Here is a 23,474-nt window from a genome sequence, read left to right on the forward strand (position 1 = left end):
TGTATCGTGTGTGGCCAATTTGAAGCAAGTATCATGACGCTGTCCTGAGTGCTTTGGGGAACAATGTCTGACAGTTTTTAATTCCCCAAAGGTTTGAGAATGTCTGAATTGTACAAGGGAAGCCCCTGTACTGGCTTCAGACCCTGCACCAGCAGTGGATACATGCTGGTTGCCCAGAAGAGATCTGGGCATTAACTCATCATTTCTACGTGTTTAAGCTAGACTTCTAAATAGCTTTTTGGACCTGTAATCCTTTACAGCAACACATATGTGTAGTCTCCCCACTATAGCATGGGAACGTTTGTGAGAGAGAAAAATTACTGAGGATTGGGCTAATCATACTTACTTTTTGGGTGTCATTCAAACTTTACCATATACTTTTCCCAGTTAATCACAGTCTAAATGCTGGGCATTGTATTCCTACCAGATCTTGGCAGATTTTGCAATGTTTTCAATGTGAACAAATAAAACGCGTACAAAGAACCAGCACATTGAATTTTTACCGATGTCACAGACTTTGGACTTTGTTAACACTGTAATTTAAGCTCAGGCTTGGCTCCTGGGCTTTGGCCTGCAAAGGCTGCTGGCACGCTCTTGTGGTGGTCCGTAGCCAGAGGCAAGTTTTGTGCGAGACACAATCACTAAGAATGGTGCCGCGGTGCTGGAGAGGAGTCTACCTGCAGGGCTCTCCTCTCCCCCTCCATCCCTGGGAAGCAGCCTCTGGTGTCGGATTAGAGGAAATGTATTTAGTAGCTGTTGTTCAGCTTATACTGGAGCCTTTCCCTCCAAAAGTGAAAACCAGAAAAAATGTTGGAGTTCTCTTCCAGTCAGAGCTCCAGGGTAGCCCTCGTTCTGCTCTTTCTCCTTAGAAAATAGAGTTAATATTAGCCAAGTGCTGGCACCGTTTCACAGCACCTCGTCTCAGCTAGTGCTGAAGTTCGGCATGGGAAGGACTGAGAGACCTTTTCTCTGGATCTCTTTCCTTCATTCCTGGGAGATGGGATCAGCAGCTAATATTAGACAAGTAGTTAGGAGCAGACTTCTATCTGCAGCTCAGCAATGATTCATCTCCCATTCAAATGGCATAACAGATTGATGGGCTGGGACGCTCCTTACTGAACATAGGGTCCCACACTGGGTTTCAGAATAAGTGCTATGGGATGGCTGTAACCTAAATATAGGGACTTAGATGTTTGGAAGGCTCCAAAATAACTATAATTTTTTTAAAAAATTCATTTAAAAAATGAATTAGAGAGAAAATCTGGACTCCGACCCAAGCTTAATGTTTGATGTAAGCGTAGCCATAAACAGGATGTGAACTAAGGTCTGCATAAGGTACAGGGTATTATGCTAGCCCGATGCATTTACCTCCCTGATCTTAATCCGAACTATTATTTTTATGATGCAAGTGAGAAGGCAAGTTGTTAAAATTAATAATCTACTTTAAAATACACTTTGTGTTAAGATCCAGATAATTCTGCAAACAAATTATCAAAAATTTAGATAAGATCTGTTTTACTGCTGACATTAAAATCGTTCTTATCTAAAGACATCTACCTTTATTTCAACACAAGAAGTATTTCAATTTCGGAAGATGTAAATTTCTGTGTTGCAGGCTCCATTATGAAAAGGAAACTGCATGAAGATACCAGAAAAAGAAACTCCACTGTTGTCATGGTGACAGCAATTAGCAGCAGTTAAAACAGCAAACAATGGATTTAATGGTTTGGTCTAATAGTGACTTAATTACTTAGCAGTCTAGTTTGTCTATCAGCATTTCAATACACAGGAATAATTCAGTGCTGTGCTCCCACTACATGATGCTTTCACTTAGCATTTTGAGTCTATTACAAGCAGAATTGCAGTAGCATCATTACCATAAATATTTTTGATTCCATATCTGGTGAGAAGGCCAAGGTAAATGCTCTCTAGCAATCCCACTTTAACACCTCCTGTCACACAGCAGAGAGCCTGCTAGACAGAAAGGAGCAGTCATTGTACTGTGATGGTAAAAAATAACCTGAATTCCACTGCAATTGTATCATCTCCTTTAAAATGGGTGGAGAATTTCAAGCTATTAGGCCAGTCCAGGGCATACATCATGGCTTATGTCAGGAATACATTTTCTTTTGTAGAGACACCAAATGTCCGCCTTTCTTTCTCCTCCTCATTATTTCTTCAGGCTGCGGAAATGGCAAATACCTTCACATCAATTCTCAAGTCTATAAACTGGGTTGCGACTACTGTTTCCCGTTGGTGGAATCAGCACGAAATAAGGGCCATGAAGTAATGGTGTGCCATAGCTTGTACCTGCCTTATCGAAGTGAGTGCTTTGATGCTGTCCTGTCCATTGCTGGTAAGTTCTGCGTACTGCCAGTGTCTATAGGTCAGACCTTTAAAGGGTCTAAAGCATTTAGTCTCTTCTAGGTTTGGGTTTTTTTCAGTGACCAACAGAGTATTTTGGGTTTTGTAGACCAGGTAAATCTATATTAACACAAGAAATGTATATTTTTGCAAACTCAGTGAAAAACTGCAAAAAGAGTAAGTCACACAGATGTGAGCTGTTTTATTCTGGTCCAAGCACAACTAAAGTACAATGTGCAAAACAGGAAAGGAGAGCCATTTTTTTGCCTTATTACTTGGCGGAAATTTGAAGTTTTGCCTCTATGAGGAGGGAAATACAACAAAACTTGCTTAGGAACACTGAGTGTATTCGAAGCTCAGCATTAAATCCTTCTGCACCTTTCCAAACACTATTTTTTGCTCCCATGCTCCATGGTTTGTTGGCCAACACAATCATTTTTGTGCTGATGAGGATGACCATGGCACTGATCCGGCTGGAAAGTAACCAGCAAAAAGAAAGGTTGCTTTTAGCCAAATCAGTTACCCCTTGCTTCACTGAAGAAAGACCTGTTTCAGCAAAAGCAGGGGATAATGCAGAGAAGGAAAAAGGAGCCGATGACAAAGCAAGCAGAAGTGCTTGTTTCAGTGGCACTGCTGCTTTAAAATGTTCATCAAATAACCTCAGATTTCATTTCGTGTAAGATTTTTCCTTTTTGTTTAGTTGTCCTTTTTAATGTAACTTAATGATGGAGGAACTACCTGTCTTTGCCAATTTTAAAGCAGACATTGAACAGTAGCTTTTGCCTTTACTTTTTTCTCTTTTAAATTTTGAGGGCTCTTTTGTTTTGGGAGTCTTGAAATGACTCAACCACCTTTTAAAGGTTAGGTATTAAGCTTATACTGATTAAAAGTTGGACAAAACTGTAAATAAAACAAATTAGAGTGCTCAGCAAACTTGATTTTCCTTTTCTTAACCAAAGGAGTGTGAAGCAGCTAGAATCGGTGAGGAATCCAGGACACTTGGGTGACAGGTAGAACTGCGTGGTTATGGACTGTGGCCCTTTCAGCACTATAAATATCTATCTATGTATATATATCATCTATACATATATATATCATTTATTAGCAGTCCTGCTTAACTGGTGAGGTCCCGGACGACTGGAGGCTTGCCAATGTGACGCCTATCTACAAGAAGGACTGGAAGGAGGATCCGGGGAACTACAGGCCGGTCAGCCTGACCTCGGTGCTGGGGAAGATTATGGAGTGGTTCGTCTTGAGGGCGCTCCAAAGCCATGTGCGGAACAACCAGGGGATCAGGCCCAGCCAGCACGGGTTCATGGAAGGCAGGTCCTGCTTGACCAACCTGATCTCCTTCTATGACCAGGTGACCCACCTCGTGGATGAGGGAAAGGCTGTGGATGTGGTCTACCTGGACTTCAGTAAAGCCTTTGACACTGTCTCCCACGGCATTCTCCTAGAGAAGCTGGCGGCTCACGGCTTAGACAGGTGCACTCTTCGCTGGGTAAAAAACTGGCTGGACAATCAAGCCCAGAGAGTTGTGGTGAATGGAGTTAAATCCAGTTGGCGGCCGGTCACGAGCGGTGTTCCCCAGGGCTCAGTTTTGGGGCCAGCCTTGTTCAATATCTTTATCAATGATAAAAGGAGGGGATCGAGTGCTCCCTCAGTAAGTTTGCAGATGACACCAAGTTGGGCAGGAGTGTTGATCTGCTGGAGGGTAGGAAGGCTCTGCAGAGGGACCTGGACAGGCTGGATCGATGGGCCGAGGCCAACTGTATGAGGTTCAACAAGGCCAAGTGCCGGGTCCTGCACTTCGGCCACAACAACCCCAGGCAACGCTACAGGCTTGGGGAAGAGTGGCTGGAAAGCTGCCCAGAGGAAAAGGACCTGGGGGTGCTGGTCGACAGCCGGCTGAACATGAGCCGGCAGTGTGCCCAGGTGGCCAAGAAGGCCAACGGCATCCTGGCCTGTATCAGAAATAGTGTGGCCAGCAGGAGTAGGGAGGTGATCGTGCCCCTGTACTCGGCACTGGTGAGGCCGCACCTCGAATACTGTGTTCAGTTTTGGGCCACTCACTACAAGAAGGACACGGAGGTGCTGGAGCGTGTCCAGAGAAGGGCAACGAAGCTGGTGAAGGGCCTGGAGCACAAGTCTTATGAGGAGCGGCTGAGGGAACTGGGGTTGTTTAGCCTGGAGAAGAGGAGGCTGAGGGGAGACCTCATCGCGCTCTACAACTACCTGAAAGGAGGTTGTAGTGAGGTGGGTGTTGGTCTCTTCTCCCAAGTAACTAGCAATAGGATGAGAGGAATTGGCCTAAAGTTGCGCCAAGGGAGGTTTAGATCGGATATTAGGAAAAATTTCTTTACTGAAGGAGTGGTCAGGCCTTGGAACAGGCTGCCCAGGGAAGTGGTTGAGTCACCATCCCTGGAAATATTTAAAAGACATGTAGATGAGGCGCTTAGGGACATGGTGTAGTGGGCATGGTGGTGTTGAGTTGGCGGTTGGACTCGATGATCTTAGAGGTCTTTTCCAACCTTAATGATTCTATGATTCTATAAGACTGCTGCAAATTACAAAGTTATTTCTATTACAGCCTTTACCATCACAGATCATGCATGAACCATAGTAACAATCGTGTTTCCTTATTACTGCTAAAAATATGGTTCAGATGCATTATAAAGCTTCAAATAATATGTTGAATTATTATATATACTACTATGTGATATAATACTAGTACATATATGCTACAGTTTCGGTCAGCATGTGTTCTTTTAATCTTCAGGAGATTGTCAAAGGAGACAAGAAATTTCTGTAGGTGTTCTAAAGTCAGATCTGTAGTAGGAAATATTGGCAGAAGAGGAGTGTCAAGCCTAACTTGATGGTTTTTCTTTGTACTCAACGCCTATTGCGTATGCATATATAATAAAGGATTTTTGCCAGTTCCATGAATGGAATAACCTATGCTGACAAGAAACAAATCTAGACATGGTATATCAGCAAAAGTTTAGAATGTGCTGCTTTCAAATGCTTAACATTCTGTTCAAGACAAATTTGCCCTGTGAGTATGCAATTCATTCCACAATGTTTTCACTGCCTTAGGAAAGAAATCATATTCACTTTCCTAGTGTATTCATAGAATAATTTTATTTGAGATTTAATATCACCGAACAACAGAAATCATCCCCTTTGCCATATACTGATGGCTTTGTTATTGTTAACATGATGAAGCCATTCCTGTATTATTGAAATAAGCAGAATTTCTGCTACTTGCAGTAATGCAGGCACTCATGTTTCCACTTTGGCTAAGGAATTGTTCCGAATTATAATGCAGGACTGATTTTTTAGCATGGCTTTACCTCTGTCAACGTGGCTTTCTCCTTATTGCTGTATTAATAAAATCTTGTATATGCTGAGGTCTTGGACTCTGAGATGGGCAAGGAATAAGAAGAAGCTTTTTGTATTAATTTAGATAAGTAATTTCTTTCCTCCAAATGCAAAGGTGAAGACATCACATTTTCCTCTGCTATTAGGAGTCAGATACTCAAGTCAGTAAAGTTATTTTATATTACTGAAATATCTGATCAGACTCTTCATCCCAGTGGGAAAAAAGGGTTCCTGGAGTGAACAGCATCAAATGGCTTTCCTTGGTGTTAATACCAATTTGTGAAAATTAACTTCGCTTTAATCTGTGATCTTTTAGTCATGTGGTAATTTAACAGCGAAAGTGAGGGGAACCTAAAGGACGTAAACCTGTCTAGTCCTCTAATTTACACTGTCTGAGAAAATGATCAGTGTAATTGCAAGTAGTATAATTCTTAAAGTTTACAAGTGGAAGAGACTCTTGGCGAAAAAAGAAGTCTGAATAAAAGGTCCAAGAGAGTTTCCTTATTATCATAGAATCATAGAATCATAGAATCATACAGGTTGGAAAAGACCTCTAAAATCATCGTGTCCAACCGTCAACCCAACACACCATGTCCACTAAACCATGTCCCATGTCCCTTTTATATAAGGTTCTGTCTTTGTGGTAAAATTCAATGAGATGCTGAGCAAGAAGAAACCCAGTGTTAATATCAGATCATATCAGTGTAGTTGCACATATTGCACTGTTGTGCCAATTAATATGGGCACAACATTGTAATGCCTTCATGACATAGTTTCTTTATCCCATAAAGAAACCTCGTATTTCTGTGTAACCTTGGTTATTTCTGCCTAACACTGAGTTTTGTCAGATAAGTATATCGTCACTACCTGCCAGTTCTCCTAAATTCTGTTTTTCCTAAGGATCAATTGGGATTACATTCTAACAGTTTTTTAACTTTTTCCAACAAAAAGGCACTGTGGTCAGCAAATTAAATTTCCTAAAATAAGCCATATTAAAGGCACAACAAGCAACCTAGAATCATAGAATCATTAAGGTTGGAAAAGACCTCTAAGATCATCGAGTCCAACCATCAAACCAACACCACCATGCCCACCACACCATGTCCCTAAGCGCCACATCTACACGTCTTTTAAATACTTCCAGGGATGGTGACTCAACCACTTCCCTGGGCAGCCTGTTCCAAGGCCTGACCACTCCTTCAGTAAAGAAATTTCTCCTAATGTCCAGCCTAAACCTCCCTTGGCGCAACTTTAGGCCATTTCCTCTCGTCCTATCGCTAGTTACTTGGCAGAAGAGACCAACACCCACCTCACTACAACCTCCTTTCAGGTAGTTGCAGAGGGTGATAAGGTCTCCCCTCAGCCTCCTCTTCTCCAGGCTAAACAACCCCAGTTCCCTCAGCCGCTCCTCATAAGACTTGTGCTCCAGACCCTTTCACCAGCTTCGTTGCCCTCCTCTGGACACGCTCCAGCACCTCAATGTCCTTCTTGTAGTGAGGGGCCCAAAACTGAACACAGTATTCGAGGTGCGGCCTCACCAGTGTCGAGTACAGGGACACGATCACCTCCCTGCTCCTGCTGGCCACACTGTTTCTGATACAGGCCAGGATGCCGTTGGCCTTCTTGGCCACCTGGGCACACTGCCGGCTCATGTTCAGCCGGCTGTCGACCAGCACCCCCCAGGTCCTTTTCCTCCGGGCAGCTTTCCAGCCACTCTTCCCCAAGCCTGTAGCGTTGCCTGGGGTTGTTGTGGCCAAAGTGCAGGACCTGGCACTTGGCCTTGTTGAACCTCATACAGTTGGCCTCGGTCCATCGATCCAGCCTGTCCAGGTCCCTCTGCAGAGCCTTCCTACCCTCCAGCAGATCAACACTCCTGCCCAACTTGGTGTCATCTGCAAACTTACTGAGGGAGCACACGATCCCCTCCTTTTATCGTTGATAAAGATATTGAACAAGACTGAACAATTCACCACAACTCTCTGGGCTTGGCTGTCCAGCCAATTTTTTACCCAGCAAAGAGTGCACCTGTCTAAGCCATGAGCCGCCAGCTTCTCTAGGAGAATGCCGTGGGAGACAGTGTCAAAGGCTTTACTGAAGTCCAGGTAGACCACATCCACAGCCTTTCCCTCATCCACGAGGCGGGTCACCCGGTCATAGAAGGAGATCAGGTTGGTCAAGCAGGACCTGCTTTCCATGAACCCATGCTGGCTGGATCTGATCCCCTGGTTGTCCCAGACACGGCTTGTGAGCACCCTCAAAACGAACTGCTCCATAATCTTCCCCGGCACCAAGGTCAGGCTGACCGGCCTGTAGTTCCCCGGATCCTCCTTCCAGCCCTTCTTGTAGATAGGCGTCACATTGGCAAGCCTCCAGTTGTCCATAGAATCTGTCCCAGTGGAAAGCAGAGTATAACGAGGTCTAGTATGATAGCATCAGGAACTCTTTAATGCCATAGAAATTGAAAAGAAATCATCAAAAAACATGACTATCAATAATCATAAGGAATGGTGTGAAGGTTTTAGAAATGCATACAAAGCAAGCGAAAAACAAAAAGGAAAGAAGAGCAAATAACAGATGCCAGGGGAAGTTGCATTTTTATTTGGTCTTTACAAAAAGTTAATAGTAGTCATCAATAAGTTAGTAGAGTTTTAACCAGAGGACAGGGGTTTAGACTATAAAAAGGAAATAACATCTTAAAGAATGTTTAGATAAACTAGTTTACACAAATTGTTGGGAAATCATGAAATTAATCTTAAGCTATTGTGAATTAGCAGATTATGTTTAAGATCTCCAGCAAGTGAAGAAAAGCAAACATAATACTTTTTTCCAAACGAGAGAGAAAGGACATCAAGAGGAAAGCAGCCTAACTTAGATTTATGCAAGGATACTAGAATAAATAATTTAAATAATCTAATTTAAAGAGAATAAATTTTTCAAACCTACAGAATACTAATGTAATGGGAAACAGCCAGCATATATTTGTCAGGAGCAAGCCAATCTGCTTTCTGTCTTTGACAGGGTAATCATCCCAATAGACAGGGCAGCAGGAGAAGACATGATATATATCTTGACTCTTGTGTCATTGTTGCAAGTAAAATAAGTAAATAGAGCTAAGAATGTGGAAAAAAAATGATTCCTAAAATGGATCAGTGGTTCAGTGTCCAATCAGGAGACATTTCAAATGGGGTGCTCTTGGGACCCACCCTACATCTGTTTCTATGCAAAATTTTAATTAATAACTTTGATGGCAGGCTAGAGAGCATATTGAACACTTTGTGAACAGTTCCGATGTAGGAAGAGTTGGAGTTATTTTGGAAGGTGGGATTTGGCATCCAAATGATGGAGAGTTGTCTGAAATCAACAAGAAGAGATACAGAAACCATCGAGAGGGACATACCATGCTTGGGAAGGAAACATTCAATGAACAAAGTGAGAAATAATGGCCAGGCAAGATGGACCACAGGCCAGATACGTGTGAGTAGTGTCGTGCTGTTACAAAACCAGGCAGATACCTGTCTGGGGTACGGTGACAGAGCAGTTTCATGGAAGGCAGAAGAATGAGTCACCCTCCTGCGCTTGGTACTTTTGAGATCCTAGGTGGAATATCATATCTGCTTTTGGGGACCATGCCTTACAAAGTTTGCCATCAATATGGAGACATTTTAAATAACTGATGTTTAGAAAATCTGAATTATTAGAGGAAGCTGAAGGAATTGGGTTTGGTTAGTCAAGAAAGAAAAAAAAAAAAGACTGAAGGAAACGTAATAGTCTTCAAATACATAAATGATTTTTGCAGAAAGCTGATCTTTATTTGACATGGGAAGAAAAAAAAAGAATCATCTTACCCTGCAGCAAAGGTTATTTACCTCAGATATTAGAAGGCTTTTAAGAGCAGGTTAGACCAATTTGGGTCACATTTGGGCCAAGTGTTTAATTCTGCCTTGGAGCTGGAAAATGAACAACTTCTATTTTTCTGCATCTATTTTAATGTAAAGGCCACCTGGCCTTTTTGAGAAAAATCCATTGACTCTCCTATAACCAGTTGCTGCCTAATGTTAATGCAGCCCCTCTCACAGCGGTGAACTCTCCTCCCTGATGGAAGTCAGAGTTGCAAAATACTAGCAAAGTCTGAATATCACAAGAGGTCTTGGAGACAGAGGAGAAATGCCGCCCATAGTGGGATTTCCTGGTTTTTATGAGGCAACCCACAGGGTACCTCTGCTGCTTCTGAGACATCTGCAAGCCCTGATTTCAGCTTTGGTATCATCACTGTTAGTGTTTTATTTAAAGCAAATAATACAGTTATTTCTAAGCTAGTAATGGCAAATTCTTAGAGGTGCAGCGAGAGCCTGTGATTAACACCTGCAGGCTTTATCTGTCCTTCACGCGGTTGCTTTCACTGGTCTTGTCAGCTGGCAGCGTTGTCTATCAGCGCAATTCTCGCCAACAGCGAGGAGCCTGATTTTTATCTCACCTAATTAAACCAGAAGCTTTGTGTTCCTTGCATTGACATTTTCATGTAAGTTATAATTGATATATCAAAAATATCCTAAGTTTATTTCCAGTGGATGATACATAGCTATCTCAGGATGGGGTCAGGTCAGAAAACTTGAGACTCTTTTTTTTTTTTCTTAGAAAAATGTGCATCACAACAGAACGAGCTCTGCCCCTTACAGTCACCTCTATTGCTCCAAGTTACTGGAGTGCAGAACTGGTGCAAACTCCAAATACACCCTTATATTTAGTTTGATTTTCACAGTAGTAGCCAGCAGCCTGCTCAGCATTTTCAAATGTAATCATTTATTTTAGACCGGAATCGGCTATCTGTGGTCTTATCACTGTCATCGTGTTGACAGTATACGTGTTTTAAATCTCACCTATATGTTCTTAACAACATGTTACCTGGTTGCAAGGTCTTGACCAGCTGTTGGGTGTCATTAAAAGAGGTGACAGCTTCTCACCGGCTGCACAACTTGCTCATGTACGGCTGTTGTCCTCTGCTCTCTCAGGGTGCAGAGCAACGCGGCCGTGGTTTTGGAAGGAGCGATGGCTGAGCAGCTTCCACGTGACGGTTTTGGCAGGCTCCCAGGCACGAGGGTTTCACTCTGTACTAACAAAAGCTTATTCTCCTGCCGAGTAAAATATTGAGATCCAGAATGGATCCAGAACGGCGTTCAGGCACCTGAGCTGGATGCACATTTAAACCTTCTTCACTAAATAAAGATCCGTAGTGCCAAGGCCTCTTTTGGGGTCGGTGTCTGACAGAGCATTGTGGAGATTTTGCTTTTTTTCTTTTTCCAGTGCAGTCAAGTCCTCAGGGCATTCACCCAGAAAGCGGGAGAGCTCGATTCACCTCCTCCCTCAGCTGGTGGGGGGTTCAAACCACATTTCCAATACCTGGGGAGATGCCCCAATCCTCGAACACCCATCTGCGCTGGGTGGAGAAAACCACCACCAGACCTTGGAACCTGCAGCCAAAAAGCCCAAAGGAGGTGGAAGAGGAGCCTAATCCCGTAGCCCAGCACATAGGAGCACACCCAGGAGGGAAGCAAAGTCGGCAGCTGCCTGCGTTATTTCCTCTGTATGCAGTGACTAAAGTGTACAAGCAAGATTAAATGGGGCTCAAGAGCAGACTGAGCCGCTCTGAGAGCCCACCGGGTGAACCCCAGAGGTTCTGCAGCTGGTGAGAGCGGGGCTGCAGGCAGGGCCCTGCTGCTCTGGGTGGGAAGAGGGGAGGCGTAATTCAGGCTCAGAGCAGGCGCCTCGAGGATGGCACAAAGCAGAGGGGAACGGCTTGAAGAGAGTTGCTCCACCTGACCTTATTTTATTACCCTTTTTTGCTGGTTTTAGCTATAGGTGTCCCCACATCTATGCTGCTGTCACAAGCATTTCAGAATTATCTTTAATATAAACGCAGAAGTAATCCCACTGAAACCAGCGTAGCTACTCAGATGCTTAAAATTAAGCGTTTAATTATATTCCTGAATCAAGGTTTTAATAAGTTAATTAAATTTCATAATTATAATGATTTTTATAAAGGCAGCATCCTCATTGGCTAATGCCAACCATAAATGTGGGAAAATTAAAAAAGGAACAAATTTTCCGACCTAAGTAATTAATGAGTTATGTTTTTAATAGGAAAAAGATTTTAATGGAAACACTGTTTGAAGTTTACTCAGTAGTTCTTTTAAATAATTCTTTGGTATATTAGTATTTTTTCTCCCCTTTTTATTTTTGATACCACCATAATGAAGAGAATAAAATCATATTTAACTTAGAATCATGCCTTCTATATATGTTCCAATTGTTCCTATTATTAGAGCTGACAGAGATAGTGACCTCTGAAGTGTATATACAGTATCTACAAAAGAGTCTCTGAGATAAAGATTGTGTGATCCTTAAATACTTCCCAAAAGTCTCTGATTTAACTTCAGTAAAGAAATCTGACAGAGAAGAGCAATTTCTGATTACACAGATTTCTTTTTGCCATTTAACAGGGTTTAAATTGAATCACTGACCTAAAATGTTCATTTTGAAAATGACTTCTAAAAAAATATTCAAAGTTGTTGATGCTTTCAGTTTTGTTCTCTGAAGACAGCTGAATGACACAAAAATGTATCTTGCATTGTCTGCTTGTTCTAAATAATCCCTTTTAGTAGGATTAGTCACAGTATTAAATTAAGAGAAGGACCAGTTAATTATATTCTTATGAAATGAAGAAGAGAAGGATCTTTGAAATGTTCTCCTTTCCTCTTCACCCCCTCCCTTTGAAATCTAAAATTGCATTATGTATTTTTCAGTTGGAAAAATCTTTTAATCTTCAATTTAAACAAAAGTGGTGGGAATGAGCAGTACATGGCACAAAATTAATTTGGATTGACTTTTAGGTACACTAGGGGAATGTATGGCCAAAATGAAAAGGAATGCTTGATTTATAACAACTGTTAATCCATGAAGCAAGGCCTTGCTACTGCAAAGAGCTGTCAGGGGTTTTGGACAAGCACCTGTGCTCACCCCAAACAAATATTTTTGTGCTTAGATTTCTTTTTTGGAACGGTTTGTTTGGATGTTTAAAAAATTGAATGTGGTCCTACTTGTCCTCATCACCATGGCATGGTGTTGGTCAGTATGATAATGATATTCATTAAAGCCCTTTTTGTAGTGAACTTAAGGTATTTTTCTAGCTTTTGTTACAAGGGTTGCATAACAGCTAAAAAGCTCTGAATATTCTTCTGTGGAAAAAAGCATGAGGATAATCTTCTGGAAGAAACGATAGTAGGTAGAGGCTCCAGAGGAGAGCAGTGTAATAATAAGGATGGATCACTAACTCTCTGATAAACTTGGGGAAAATAACCACAGATTGTTAACAGAGATTGCGAGGGCTGTGAGGGCAGAAAACACAATATTGAGAAACTGCAATTATCCATATGTAGGTTGTGTAAATGATACACAGGGGCACGAAGCCTCTTGGAAAGATTAATCTGAGAACCCACAAAAGGGAAACAACTCTTATTAGTCTGAAACGGTGCATCAGGCCCACATCAATAAATAATTGTGCAAGAACCACATTATGTCACTGCCTGTAATGTGACCGTTAATCAAACCTCCTGCTAGAAACAAAAATGCTTAAAATCCACTGCATAAAAAGTTTACTACCAAAAAGGAAAATTGAAAGGGAAAGCCAGAAGGGTAAAATGCTAGCAGACGAGTGTGGAAAGTGCTGAAAGACTCAATGTTGAATGCTTAGGTGTATGGCACCTATAAAAAGGCCGCTGTTCAACAGATTCCTATGTAATTTATAATTACAATGGAATGAATAGGCTAGTGATAAAGTTTGCTGGTGACAAGTAGAGTTGGTGATAACATAGAGTTATTTAGGATTACTGACTGCAAAGAGTTGCAAAAAAAGTCTCATGTGCAACTAATGACTGGGTGCAAAATTGCAGAAAAGTACTTGTGGATAAATGCTAGGTAATATGCATAGAAAAAAATAACTACGTGTACAGGCACAGTGGTACCCCCGTTCTTGTTCAGGAAAGAGATACTGAAGTCATTGTCAGATTCATTTTCATTGCCCTGAAAAATATTAGCTCAGTGTTCAAACCTGGTCAAAAAAGTATTGAAATATTAAAAACAAAAATGAAAATCCAGAAGAATGGTAGAAGATAAATACCTGGTGCATCCATATCTTGCATACTGCATGAAATTCAGGTTTTCTACATCTCCGCAAGGATATAGATGAACTAGTAAAGGTCCTTATAATGATCAAAGGTACAAACTGTTTATGTATGAGGATAGATTAATGGGCTAGGGCTCTTCACCTAAGAAAAAACAGTATCATCATAGAATTATCATAAAAGAAGTGTATACATCATGTTGCTCCTGAGGGAGAGAGGGATAGCATCCTGGAACCCACAAACGATATTAAATTAGTGAATAGGGGGTAAATGTCTGTGGTTTCTTACAACAGGAGAACCATGGGGAAAGATTAAAAACAGAAGGAACCATTTTTCTAAAAAATACATAATTGAATTGCGGATTCCTTTGACATGTGAATTTGTGTAATCAGAAGTACAAGTGAATCCAAGAAAATATCCATGGAGGACAGATCCATCACTGGCTATTAGATACAAGCTCCAGCCTGTGGCTGAGGAAGCTCTTAGGCTGCTGACCGCAGGAGGCGAGAGGAGAGAGTGTCACTGTTCTTCCCTTCTTTCTTTCCTGAACATCTGGTGCTGACTGCTGCCACAGCCCCATGCTGGAGGGTTGTTTGCTTTGACCTGGGATGAGTTTCCTCTGCCCTGATATTGTTTTCACCACTTGCAAGCTTCTGTATTTATTGTAATTTAGGACAAAACTAATTTTCATTTAAAGTACCAGTCGTTATGACAAATGCATTTTCAAGCATCTGGACCCTTGTTTTATAGTGTTTGGATGGTGGGAAATCACCTTAAAATATGTTGAACAGCTGGTGAAAGATTGTTCTAGGGGTGTAGCACTGAAAGACTCCAGGGAGACCTTATTGTGGTCTTTCAATGCTTAAAGGGGACTTGTAAGAAAGACGGAGAGAGACTTTTTTACTACAGGGCCTGTAGTGACAGGACAGGGGCAACGGGTTTAAACTGAAAGTGGGTAGATTTAGATTAAATATTAGGAAGAATTTTTTTACAATGAGGGTGGTGAGACATTGGAATAGGTTGCCCAGAGAAGTTATGGATGCCCCATCATTGGAAGTGTTCAAGGCCAGGTTGGATGGGGCTTTGACAACTCAATCTAAGGAGGTTGGACTAGGTGATCTTTGAAGGTCCCTTCCAACCCAAGCCATCCTACGATTCTATGAAATATCACCCCCAGTGCCACCTACTCGTCAGTATGAGAGGAGTTGCAGGAGAAGCAGATTTGAACCGTTTCCACCGGAGGGGAGGGAAGCAGGCTCATGTCGCTGCTGGGCTGCAATCAGGCCCCCGGTGAGTGTTTGTGCCTCATTGCCAGCTAATGTGAGCCACTCCATCTCTGAAACGGCACCTTTACTGCACAGTGCAGATTGTTCAGTTTAAACACAGTTTCAACATACAAGGAATTTAATGTCAAGGAAAAGAAAGAAATTTTATTTTTTATAAGCCACTTGCTTTAGGTGAGTGTGGCTGCATGGTGATCTTGGAGCCTGACAGGTTTGGCTTTTATTAAAAGCAATCGTGCAATAATTCACATGATAATCTCTGATTTCAGGAGAGTGCGATGTTGCCCCATGCAGATGCTCTGTTTCCTTGAGTTATGCATTTTTAAACGGAGTACATCACCCATAGCTTTTAAAATTACCTGACAAATTTATCTTGACAACACTGAAGTTTTGCTCAGTGTGAAATTTTATTAATACACTGTAATTTCTTAAATGATACTTGATGTCTTTTTAATTAAAAAGGCCATAATGTTTCAATGTCAACATCTCGACTAGTGCTAGAAGACCTGAGCTTTTGGAATTTATTTCTGTTCATCTCAAACAAGTGAAACCTACAGCAGAGCAGCTGAATAACTAAACGTTAAAAGACCCTATTTCTTCAAAGCTTGCCTTTTGATTCTCACATTGCCGCTGAAGCTCTGAATGCATCATTCATTGCAGGGAGAGTGTTTTCCTATCTCGGCTGGATTGCATGCTGTTATTCTTTTAATTGTGAAGTGTCTCTTTTTCTGAGGCAAAATGGATCTGATGGTGAATGGCCGCCCTGACAGACACAGAGAGGCTGCAGATACAGAGCTTCTGCTAGCATTTTCTGTACTTACATTTCTAGAACGAATCAAAAGCTTGCACCTTTTTTTCCTTGAAAGATCTGTTATTTTTTTGTGGAAACCAACACCTCAACAGCTTAACCAAAAACTGGTTTATCATTGTAACCTGAAGTGGTATGTGTAGAAATATCTGCCCAAACTGGCACAGGCATTTTCACTGAGGAAAATATAAGGTTGGATAAATATCGCTAGTTCTATTGCTTTTCATTTTCAGCGTCTTTAATACGTGCACTTTCCTTCCCAGCACTATTCCAGGATTGTCTCCTATTCTTATTTCTCATGTAGCATTCATTTGATGTAGCTGAAACTTTGCTGAATTCCCTGCTGTGCACCAAGACCTGATCAACGTCGACGTTTGCTGGGATTTGCTCTAGAGCAGGAGCCAACCTGCAGAGCTGCCGTTTGGCAAATTCCTGCCAAATCCAGAGACCAATTGACCTTTTTGGAGCAGAAATTTTTATTGAAATGGGATTCAAATTTAAACTCAGTTCTGACTCAAGCGAAGCTGTGCTGCTTGAGTTTCGCCATCATAACAATGAGGCGTTCTCCACGTCACGCGTTTGTGTGGTGAGGGGGGTTATCAAGCAAGAGTAGGATTATCTAATTATTTGTTTTCATGATATATGTTTGTTAATGGCAGAAGTAGACAAATGCTAATTGACTAAGTGTCTTTCACCCATATGTTGATGATTTAAATGCATCCCAGGCTGATAGTGACTGTTCATTTTTCCTGCTCTGTTACTGACGTCTGTTAATAAAGGAGGAGGAATGGGCAAGCAGTTTTAACCTAGTCCATTTTTAATGGGTATCGTCAGCAGGATCACTAGCATGGCTGTTGCAAGGACCATGTATGGCCTCGGTCTTTCAGAAGTGCTTCTTTCAGGCTGCAGATGAGCATTAGATGAGGGTAAAAAAGGGCCAGGTTGCTTTGCCACTGACCAAGTGGTAGCCTTTCATTGAGAAAACAAGACTGTTGTGTTGTTTATTGCCAATCTGAAAGATGTCACTTGTTTCAACGTTTCTAAATTCTGCTGTGTTTTTAAAATAAGTCAGTGTGTTACGAACTCTTTTCACATGTTACAGATAGTACAATAATGCGTAGCACAATGGAAGATAAATGATGTATTCCTGTGGTGCAAACCACCAGCTGCCAGTGTGTCAGAGCCAGTCCTTGTCCTTATACTCTGTATTCATTAGTGCCTCGAGGGATACTTATTCACCTTATCTGTTCTGTTCTAGTGATTCACCATTTTTCAACGGAAGAGAGGCGCATGCAAGCAATAAAAGAGATGGCTCGCATCTTGAGAGTAGGAGGCCAGATAATGATATATGTGTGGGCAATGGAGCAAAAACGGAGAAGATTTGAAAAGCAAGACGTCTTTGTTCCTTGGAATCCTTCACCCCCTTCCTGCTCCTCGGGTGAGCCTTGCTCATGTGGAGTACAAAAATCAATTCTTCACAAGGACAAAGGGCTGGCTTTGAACCAGCCCTGTCATAAGTTGGATGGGACTTCAGAGGTACACAGGACAGCAAAGAGCTCATCCTGTGGAGGCGAGAAAAAAGCGCCGTGCATGGTGTTAGAGAAATCTCTGAGATGGTCTCTGTTCTCAAGATCGCTTGACTCGGTATTAGATGTGGGTGATCAGTGGCACCAAGAAGAGCTCATTAGATACTGCAATTATGGTGTTCAGCTGAATGAATTAAACAGAGGGAAAAAAGTTGAAAAAAACAGAGAGTGTGGCTTTCTGAAACGCGCTTCCAACTTTTTTCAACATTGCAAACGGAGTTTTGAAAATACAAGGGCTTTTGAAGCGGCTGTTAAACCTGTGCTGCCCATGTCACGCTGCTCGAAGGCTTTCAGAAGTTGCTATTCAGAATTAGGGCAAGCAACTATACAGCTGCCTATGGCTGCAGATACTATTCACGGCTGCAGCGGAGTCTGTTTACCTGACCTGATTTCACATCAGAAAGAATTAGCTGTCAGACAACAACTTAAAATAGACCATCACCCAAAACAAGGAGCTTTCTGCCAACCTCAGAACAAAAGGAGAACAGGCTCTCCTCTGCAGAAAGCAGTCAATGAGCGCTCCCTAACCACGCAGAGAAGACAGCAGACGGGTCCTGGTGGGGCATGGCTGAGGTACTACCACGTTTTTAAAGAAGGGGAGTTGGCTGAGCTGATAGAGCGTCACATTCCCGAGCTACATATTACTCACTCATACTTTGACCATGCCAACTGGTGCGTGATCGCAGAGAAGACTGAAGTGTGGAAGATATAGAGGAAATTTCCTTATTGAAATGCCCAGAGAATACTTCAGGGCTTTCTTCCTTTTGAAAGCTCAGTGCCTTTGAAAGTCTTTCCTGAAGCTTCTTGTAGCCTTGGGTTTGTTTCAGGGGAGAGGGGGACGTATGAGGAGGAGAGTGCTTTGAAACTCTCAGGTTCTGTGACTTCGTTTTCTTTGATTTTGTTCTTAAAATACATCTCTATTGAAATCTTTTTCCTAGAGTTATTATTTCAGACTGAGCACATCCTAGCACACTGATCCCTTTTAATAAACAGCTGCCAGCTGTGTTTTGTTGCTTGAAAATAGGTAAAATACAGTTGGAAGGTGATTGCTGGATTATTTTTTACATGTACATTAAAAGTCTTTGTTATTAATTTATTACTATATTTGTTCATGTCAACTTCTATTTTAAAATTTATTGTGCTCTGCCACTTGATGTAACATAACATGGGAAGTAACTGAAAGATGCACTGTTTTACTACAGTTCACTTTGTCAGCCTATATGATACTTCTAGTCATACGAGACAGTCTTTTATGAGAATTACTAGGTCTATAGAGCCCTCATGGCAGAGGCAGTAACTCCTGACATTGTCATAGTCTAGAGGTCTTTTTCATTGCTTTGCAGCAGTCAGAGCCAAGAAAGCAAAGAGATATTTGCCTCCGTATATGCCAGTACATGACTCCCTCAAAAAATAGTTTTAAAAGTGAGCTTGACATGTATGCTTAAGCTGGATTGATTCTCCCTGTCAGCAAAACTAGTAAGAGTCAGAAGGATTTAATATCGCATTTAAATCTGTACAGTGAATGAGCATAGCACAGAAAAGTGTTCCGGTGACCGCTAGTCAACTGAGAAAATATTTATTAACATCAGCATGCAATACTAATGCTTTTATCTACAGATTTGCCTTTTGCAAAGAAGATCAGATTCGTTATCCGATTTTTATAGATAAAGAAACTGAGGTAATTAATTTTGCTTAAGGTTACAATGTAGAGTAAATATTTGAAATAAAACCAAACAAAAATCCCAAGGAACACGGCTGCTTTGCTGATGATTATTTATGCGCTAGGGAGGTCTGTCTGTAATTTTACTTCCTGCCTTTGTTTCTGTGGATTTGTGAATCAGCAAGTCAGAGATCAACCTAGTTTTCTGAGAAATAAGCCCCTGCATGTTCTTTACGTGTCTGTCAGTAGCAGATGCATATCATGTTTTCAAACGTAGCATGGAACTGTGCAGTAATCCGAGTTTTTTAATGCAGCTTTAATTCAATTTGGATATAATATCTGTAATCACATTTCCTTTACTTCCTCCCATGGAGTTCACGTCGGTGGTATCACAGTACATCTTGTATTTTCAGGTGGAAAAGCTAGAGGGGCTAATCTGTCTCCTCAATCTGTAATGGCTACCTCTGCAGTGCTCCTTTTTTTCCCCAAAATGTTAGTATCATCGTGCAAGTGAAGAAAATTTTCAGTCACAAAATGTTGCTGCCATTTGGCTGTGACAACAGCGTTCCCTTCATTTTGTACACTTTTTTCCATTGCCAGAAGGACTTGACAGCGTCTCCCTATTTTTCAGTGCAGCTTCAGGTTGCACAAAGCCGCAGCAGCACGTTGCAGCTCTGAGCCTCTCCATCACGTCTGCTCCTACGGTTCAACAGGCTGTTAACCCACACAACGCACCAGAAAAATGCCTTTGATCGTAGCTGCCAGTCCTTACCCTCAAGCACACCTGATGTTTAGTTTTCCTGGGAATGCACACAGCTATTTTAACTGAACCTGACTGGTCCTCGTGGAAGGGTTTAGCCTGCTCCAGCATTCCCTGAATGAAAGGTGCTCATTATCTCCAGTTCTTCCCTAGGGTGCAGTGAGTCACCGTTAGATTTCTCCTAAAGCTGACACCCCTGGTCTGCCTGCTCCAGGTCAGGTGTTCCCAAACAAGATCCATGTCACAGGGACAGTACTAGCCTAACTGGAAGGAATTCTAATCTCTGGACAACTGTCAGCAGCTCTAAAAGCAACCCTCCCCTTTAACAAGGAGTTAATGTCCTTGTTTGGAATGAAACAACCTGCAAAGGCCCACTTCTTCTGTAGCGAAGTGCTGCCTAAGCACTATGAGTTAGACCTGCTTCCAGGCACGATGGCTTCCACTCATGATGGTTGCCTGTGGAGGGCACTGAGTGCTTCCTGGGATCAAAGCAAACTCAGCCTCTCGTAAGTGAAGCTGCCACAGGACGAGGCCCTGACTATGGAGGGAAAGAAAGTAAAAACATGGATTTGGTCGGAAGCATCATGTATTAATACTTCCTCACATTTATGCATGTCACAAATGTTATAAAGCCATTCGCTCTATCTGAAATTCCCGTTTTGATCCGGACACCAGTAGGAAAACCAGGACTGAGTTCATTAGGCGCTACCTTGTGCCAAGGACTGTAGCAGGGAAATGCTCTGCACTCCTGAGCCGTGCTTTGTCCTAACTGGTTTTCCTCTTGTGCTCTCTGCTTTTCTGAGCTGGATTTTCGAATGGAAGGATACAATTTTTCTGGTCTCCTTAGGCATCTAGAATGCAGATCTGTAAATCTAGCTTCGTGCTCCATATTGCCTGTGGAGTTAATGGCAAGCAATAGCCCCATTAGAGAACAAATAATGAAATACACCTTCAGCAACTGTTTGGATTAGAGGGCTCATGTCCTGCACCTGCTCATCTCTTTCTGTGGCTTGTGGAAGTACGTAGGAATCATTTCAGTTCTGAGGATGGAAAAGAGGAGCACAAACAAAAGCAAAATCAGACAGACTCTTCCCTCACCCTGCCTTTTGGCCAAGCAGTGCTGCCTAAATATCCCTATTTTGTAGAAACCATGCGGAAAAATTCATTGTTAAGCTGGAAATAAAAAAAAAAGACAAAAAGCAGCAGCCTAGCTCAGCTGTTCTTTACAGCATCTGCCACTCTGAATGTATGGTCATTCGAGACCTCACCTGTCCAAAGGACACTTTCAGAAAAGCTTCCAATGTCTGACACTATCTCTGATAGTGATATCTCTGATCTACCAATGATGATCACCTTTACAGATACTAATATTAATAAAGCCAGTGTCTTCTCACATTTTCTGATTTGCAGGTCCCTAAAAATTCCCCAGTGTCAGAGATTTCTCAATTTTCTCCACAGACAGTTGTTTTGCTGTTCCTGGTTTCTTTTGTGGACCTCTTAGGGTCGTCCACAGCCATCCTGGGATCCATGAGCACAGCCTGGGGTCCTCTGTTCAGTGCTTGCCACGTTAAGCACTGTGACATCGAGTCCCACGCAGCCCACGTGAAGTTGGCACGGTAGCTGCAGCCCGTGCAGCTCACATCACTAGAGCTAAGACACTGTGAGCATGTCAGCGTTTATCCTCCTTTGGCGTAAACAGGTTTGAGGAGTGTGAGTCTATCAATCATAAAAGATTTTTGCCCACTGGGTAAATGTCTGTCTTCTGATTGTCTGCTAATTGGCAAACAGCTAATCCCACCTATTATCAAAATTCTTTCTCCAGCGAAAACTCAGACAAGAGTTTCATAAATCCTTCTCCCTCATCCCTTTAATTTTAAAAAATGTTCCAAGTATCATTTGGTAGCTATCACCAAGGAGATGTTCTGTTTGAGTTAATCAGCTCCTGCAAGATTATCTGTGATCTGTTTGAAAGTGCCTTAGCCAGCATCTTGCCTTCTGTCTTAATTAGTAATTACTGGCCTAAAGTCACTTACCATAGGCATTTGTACTGACCTCTGAAATTAAGATCACTCATGAAATTAAAAGTGGAAGAAGCCTGTTGGGTCACTTACTCTGTCCTCCAAAGTGCATTTCTTATTCATGGTGTGTGGCAGGGAACCCAAGTGCAGGGTATGATCGAGAACACTGCAGTTAACTCATCTTTGAAATGTAAATACAATTAATGGGTATACCTGTCTTCCCCCAGGATCTGTCCTTGTCTACTTTGTCATTCTGACTTCTTTCTTTCTTCTCTTTGATGGGGCTCCTGATTTCCTTTCCTTCCTTCTCACTCAAGACTGAAAACAACATTTTGCAGAAAGATTCCAAGTGGTAAAAAGCACAGAAAATATTCCAAGCATTCCTCAAAATGCGTGCTTTACTAGCTTGCCTTTCAGATCTCATTGTGACCAGGACTGTGCTAAGTGTCGCCTTCATAATTTGGCACAACAAATCATTTGACAGGAACACACTATTGCAAGTTTAAAAAAGAACACCAGCTTGCTTGCAGTGAAAGCCCACATTGGCAACATTTATCTATAGTGAAACTGTGCCATTCACTGGCTGACACAGACTTCCAACTAAAAGCATCACATTCAATACAGCAAAGTAAATTGTTGTAGGCAAAAACAAGAAAAAATTTTTGTATAAGTACGGGGTCAGCCAAGAGAGGGAGCAGGACAGTAGGTCTCCATCTCTCGGCCTTCAGTTGCCCCATACCCAAACTCTGCTTTTTATAACTGTATACAGAGGTAATCCGAAAAGAAGTTAAAAAAAACCCAAGAAAGGTGTTTTAACGGTAAGCCAGGCCAGAGTTGCTGTAGAGTCTTTATGGGAACCTGAACAGAAAAGGCACCTTCCACAAAACCAATCAGGCTAGTAAAATGCAAGCTTCCTACTGATAAAGCCCAGCAGCTTTTTTTTTTCCACCAGCACTTTCCCTTCACCCCCATATTCAGGAATCTCTACACAGCTAAATTAAAATTGAAAATGTCTTCTACTGCACCCTGCTGATCTACTGTGTGTTGGAGCACAACCTCTTCCAAGCACAGGAACACTCATTTCACGTGCAGAAAGTTGAGCAGATGTGGCAGAAGGCCAACACAGCTGAGTGGGGATCTCCTGACCAAGCTCAAATGTGTAAAGGAAGGTTCCAATTAGAAATTTTTAGAAATTAGAAAATTAGGAAAAGATTTTCCCTGTGAGGGCAGTGAAGCGGGCTGCCTGGAGGGGTGGTGGATCCTCTGTCCTTGGAGATACTGAAACCTCAGCCACTGAGGGCTGAGCAACCCTGTGTGGCTGGACCTGCTCGGAGCAGAGGGTTGGACAAGACAACCTCCAGAAGTCCCTTCCAACCTGAAGCACCAGAGGCAGGAGGCAGACCTTTCACGGGAAAGGTTACTGAAGAACTGTTATCC

At 42.1% G+C, this 23,474-nt stretch overlaps 1 protein-coding gene across 2 annotated transcripts in view; it reads left to right on the top strand.

Annotated features, from left to right (window-relative positions):
- The window catches only part of LOC142077736 (putative tRNA methyltransferase 9B), a 47,212-nt gene extending 28,517 nt beyond the window's left edge, over positions 1 to 18,695 (top strand). For both annotated transcript variants that reach the window (XM_075139787.1, XM_075139788.1), the window contains 2 exons: positions 2,183 to 2,356; positions 17,272 to 18,695. In XM_075139787.1, coding sequence (XP_074995888.1) covers positions 2,183 to 2,356; positions 17,272 to 18,311 — 1,214 coding nt within the window. In that variant the 3' untranslated portion in view covers positions 18,312 to 18,695. The remainder of the gene's footprint in view (positions 1 to 2,182; positions 2,357 to 17,271) is intronic.
- Positions 18,696 to 23,474: the final 4,779 nt, after the last annotated feature.

The sequence above is a fragment of the Calonectris borealis genome, chromosome 1 (genome assembly GCF_964195595.1).
Source record: "Calonectris borealis chromosome 1, bCalBor7.hap1.2, whole genome shotgun sequence".
NCBI lineage: Eukaryota > Metazoa > Chordata > Aves > Procellariiformes > Procellariidae > Calonectris > Calonectris borealis.